At 36.7% G+C, this 3,071-nt stretch overlaps 1 protein-coding gene across 1 annotated transcript; it reads right to left on the bottom strand.

Annotated features, from left to right (window-relative positions):
* Positions 1-220: 220 nt before the first annotated feature.
* On the bottom strand, positions 221-3,042 carry LOC121964666 (the record flags this gene model as incomplete). The annotated part of the gene is made up of 6 exons (XM_042514866.1): positions 2,841-3,042; positions 2,567-2,728; positions 2,239-2,298; positions 1,843-1,917; positions 1,587-1,661; positions 221-277 (listed from the first exon to the last, which is right to left on the bottom strand). Coding segments are annotated over exons 1-6 (631 nt in total), but the record flags the coding sequence as incomplete, so codon positions are not given.
* Between the last annotated feature and the right edge of the window lie 29 nt (positions 3,043-3,071).

Below are 3,071 nucleotides of genomic sequence, written 5' to 3'. Positions count from 1 at the left end.
TTTTTTTTTTTTTACTCATTAATTTTTTTTCTCACTATATTTCACAAATCAACAAAAAGATTTTTTGAGACTTAGAAAATACACCACCAGAAAAAAAAATCTCACTTGCCCCTCAGGGCTTCCGTACATTTATTGTGCAAATAACACCAGATTTTATCTTTAAAGTAACAACATTCACAATTATACTGACTCATCAAAAGTGATGGATTGTACATCATACCTCTCTGCTTCCTCCCTTTGGCTTTGCTTGAATGAGCTACATTTGTCAATTCAGAACCTAAAATTTCAAAGAAAATGCAATAATGATGTAAGTAGGTTTATTTGGTGTATGTGTTGCTGATGAATGTGTATGTATGGTTACAGGGACAATAAAAGCAAATCTTATCTCATTTCATCTTATCATAAAAATATGTGAAATAAAAAGTTAAAGAAAAACTTTGCAGATGACACGTTTATTTCTGGTAATCAAATAAACCTGCTTTTATAATTGACTGGCTGGAATAAAGTGCTGGATGAATTTGAACTGTGTAACTTTAAAACTTAAATTGCTATCATAGGTCTTGATACACTGTTTTAATTTTCTGTTGAGGTTGAGTTATTAGTGTGTACTCAAGGTCAAACTAATCAGGACTAAAATTATAGGGTCAGTAGTTGAATACAGTTAATCTATTAAAAAACTGTCACAGTTCTCATTAACGGCATCTTCTGTATCATCGACTGTGTGAACAGAGATCACAGAGAACAATGTGGTCTCATTGTTCCAATCTTATAAGCTGCTCACTATTAAAATAGTATCTAATACCGTCAGTGCAATGACGCTTTCACATAAAGCTGCTTCGCGTTTATTATTATTACACACAACCACGTCGGAGTGGCTGAAGAAAAGCTTGACTGCACCAATGTTTTGTTAAAACTTCTCATTTCAGTTGAATGATCTGTTGCATCACAGAAATGATGTTGTTTGTCCTCCACTGACAGTATTATTGCATTTATGCAAACTAAATGTGACAGAAGATGAAATGTACCTTTCACCTTTCTCTTTTTTTCGACAACAGCATACGTCTCGTTTTGATCAGATGAATTTGCTTTGCGACAAGTTGTAAAATAAACAAAGTATTATTTCAACAGAAAACCATAAACTAGAAATGATCGAGTCAGTAGGTAGGTAATTTGACAACACAGTTTGAGAGACAGTGAACACACATCCATAAATTTACCTGCATTTGGATCAATATTTTGCTGATGATGGTTACTTTTATACATCAGTCTACTCAGAAAAATCCCAATGCCCAGACATGATTAGCCTAATGTTCTCATTTGGAGAGGGAGAGTTTTGTTAAAGAATCTCAAACTTTCACTTTTGGACCAACACTTCCTTAGACATCATACTGATCTAATAAAAAAAGCATGTGAAAACATTCACACACGTGATGTCCGCACTTTAAGTGGGCCTCAAAACCACAAAGCAGCTGCAGATTTAAGTGTGCAGTCTGGTTAACTTTGAAACTTAGAAACACTTCTGCTCGGCATAATTCAAACACAAACCATGCATTACAGAATTTAAATTAGATTCAATAAAAAAGTACTTTTTTTCTTCTTGTGTCCTGTGATATTAACATATATAGGCATGTGTGTCTCAGCTACACGGGGACGTCCACGAACTGGAAGATATAAAACAACAAGGATAAAGCTATATTTTAACAAAAGTAGTTGTCAAAGGCAGATTAAAATGCAATAAGCTAATTGGCCTGAAAGCGTACATTAAAGTGCAGCACGGTTATCTCTGAGAGACACTTATTTTCAACATTAGTAAGTTAAAATGAAAATAAGTCAGAGAAGTACCTCTTTTGTTTCTGTGTTCTGTGATATTAGCGTATAAATCCATGCGTGGTTCAGCTATGGGGGCATGTTCGCAGACTGGAGCAAGTAAAAACAACAAGAATAAACATATTCAACAGAAATATACGTATGCTTAAATATATACTATTCTGGTGACTTCTTTAAAGTGACTGAGGGTTTTTTTTTTTACGCCTCTGGAGACTCTGTTATTACGTTTGATATGAAATGCAAAGTTAATAACAGTGAATTCATACAGATGCCTGGGTTTGTCTGCTGGGTAATACACCCATGTTGATACTGTTAACCATGAATTTAATCTTAAAAATGATAAGGTACCTATCACCTAAATTCATTTCTATAATGGCACAATATACTTTATGAAATGTTTGTTATCATCACCTATTTTATACTTATCTGGATCTGATCCTGTTGTTGGCATCTCAGCGGAAAAACACGCGACTACATGGAAAAAAGACAGAAAAAAGAAGGGACATCATTTAAGGACTATTAGGAACATTGTTTATGTGGCTTTCATCATAGAAATTTCAATAAACTCTAAAGAAAATAAAGATGCTTCTGTGGATTCTGATACTTCTTCACTAGCTCAGTTTTCTGTGGAAACTGAGCTAGTGAAGAAATGTTGTGTATTTGTGATCTACATATACGGTATCGTGCCCTTACAGCAGTCGCAGACATGTAACATCAAACTGACCCGATTCACACCCACCTTTGTGTTTCCGACACTGAAGTATTCCCACCACTGACAGCAGCACAGCCACACACATAATGGTGAAAACAGTCGGTAACAGGATGGAAAGCTCAACATGTCCATCGTAGGGAGGACGAGTAAACGACTCCTGACCGTCTTGAGGTGCATCAGCAACATATGCTGTAAACGCCATGAGAAAAGAGGGTTTGACGGGCTGTGAGTTCATGTAGCATCTCCTCAGTTCAAACACTAACATGTCAAGATAGGCATAAATACAACTATTATGTCTCACCTCTGACAGCCAGCCAGCTCTCTGCTGATCCTCCTCCAGAGATTTTGCACTTGTACAGTCCTTCGTCGGACTTGGAGACGTTGTGAATGATAACCTGGCCTTGATATCCAGTCTGTCTGTAGTGGCCATCTTTATAGAAATCAGCTAAGCTGGAGGTTGCTGCCTTTTTTCTGCAGCGCAGAGCGACGGTCTGTCGCTCCATCACAGGGAGCACAGGACTCTCCAGGATCA

This window comes from Plectropomus leopardus, unplaced genomic scaffold (genome assembly GCF_008729295.1).
Source record: "Plectropomus leopardus isolate mb unplaced genomic scaffold, YSFRI_Pleo_2.0 unplaced_scaffold16618, whole genome shotgun sequence".
NCBI classification, from domain to species: Eukaryota; Metazoa; Chordata; class Actinopteri; order Perciformes; family Serranidae; genus Plectropomus; species Plectropomus leopardus.
The sequence above is the reverse complement of the archived record's forward strand: the minus strand, read 5'-3'. Positions and strand labels throughout refer to the sequence as shown.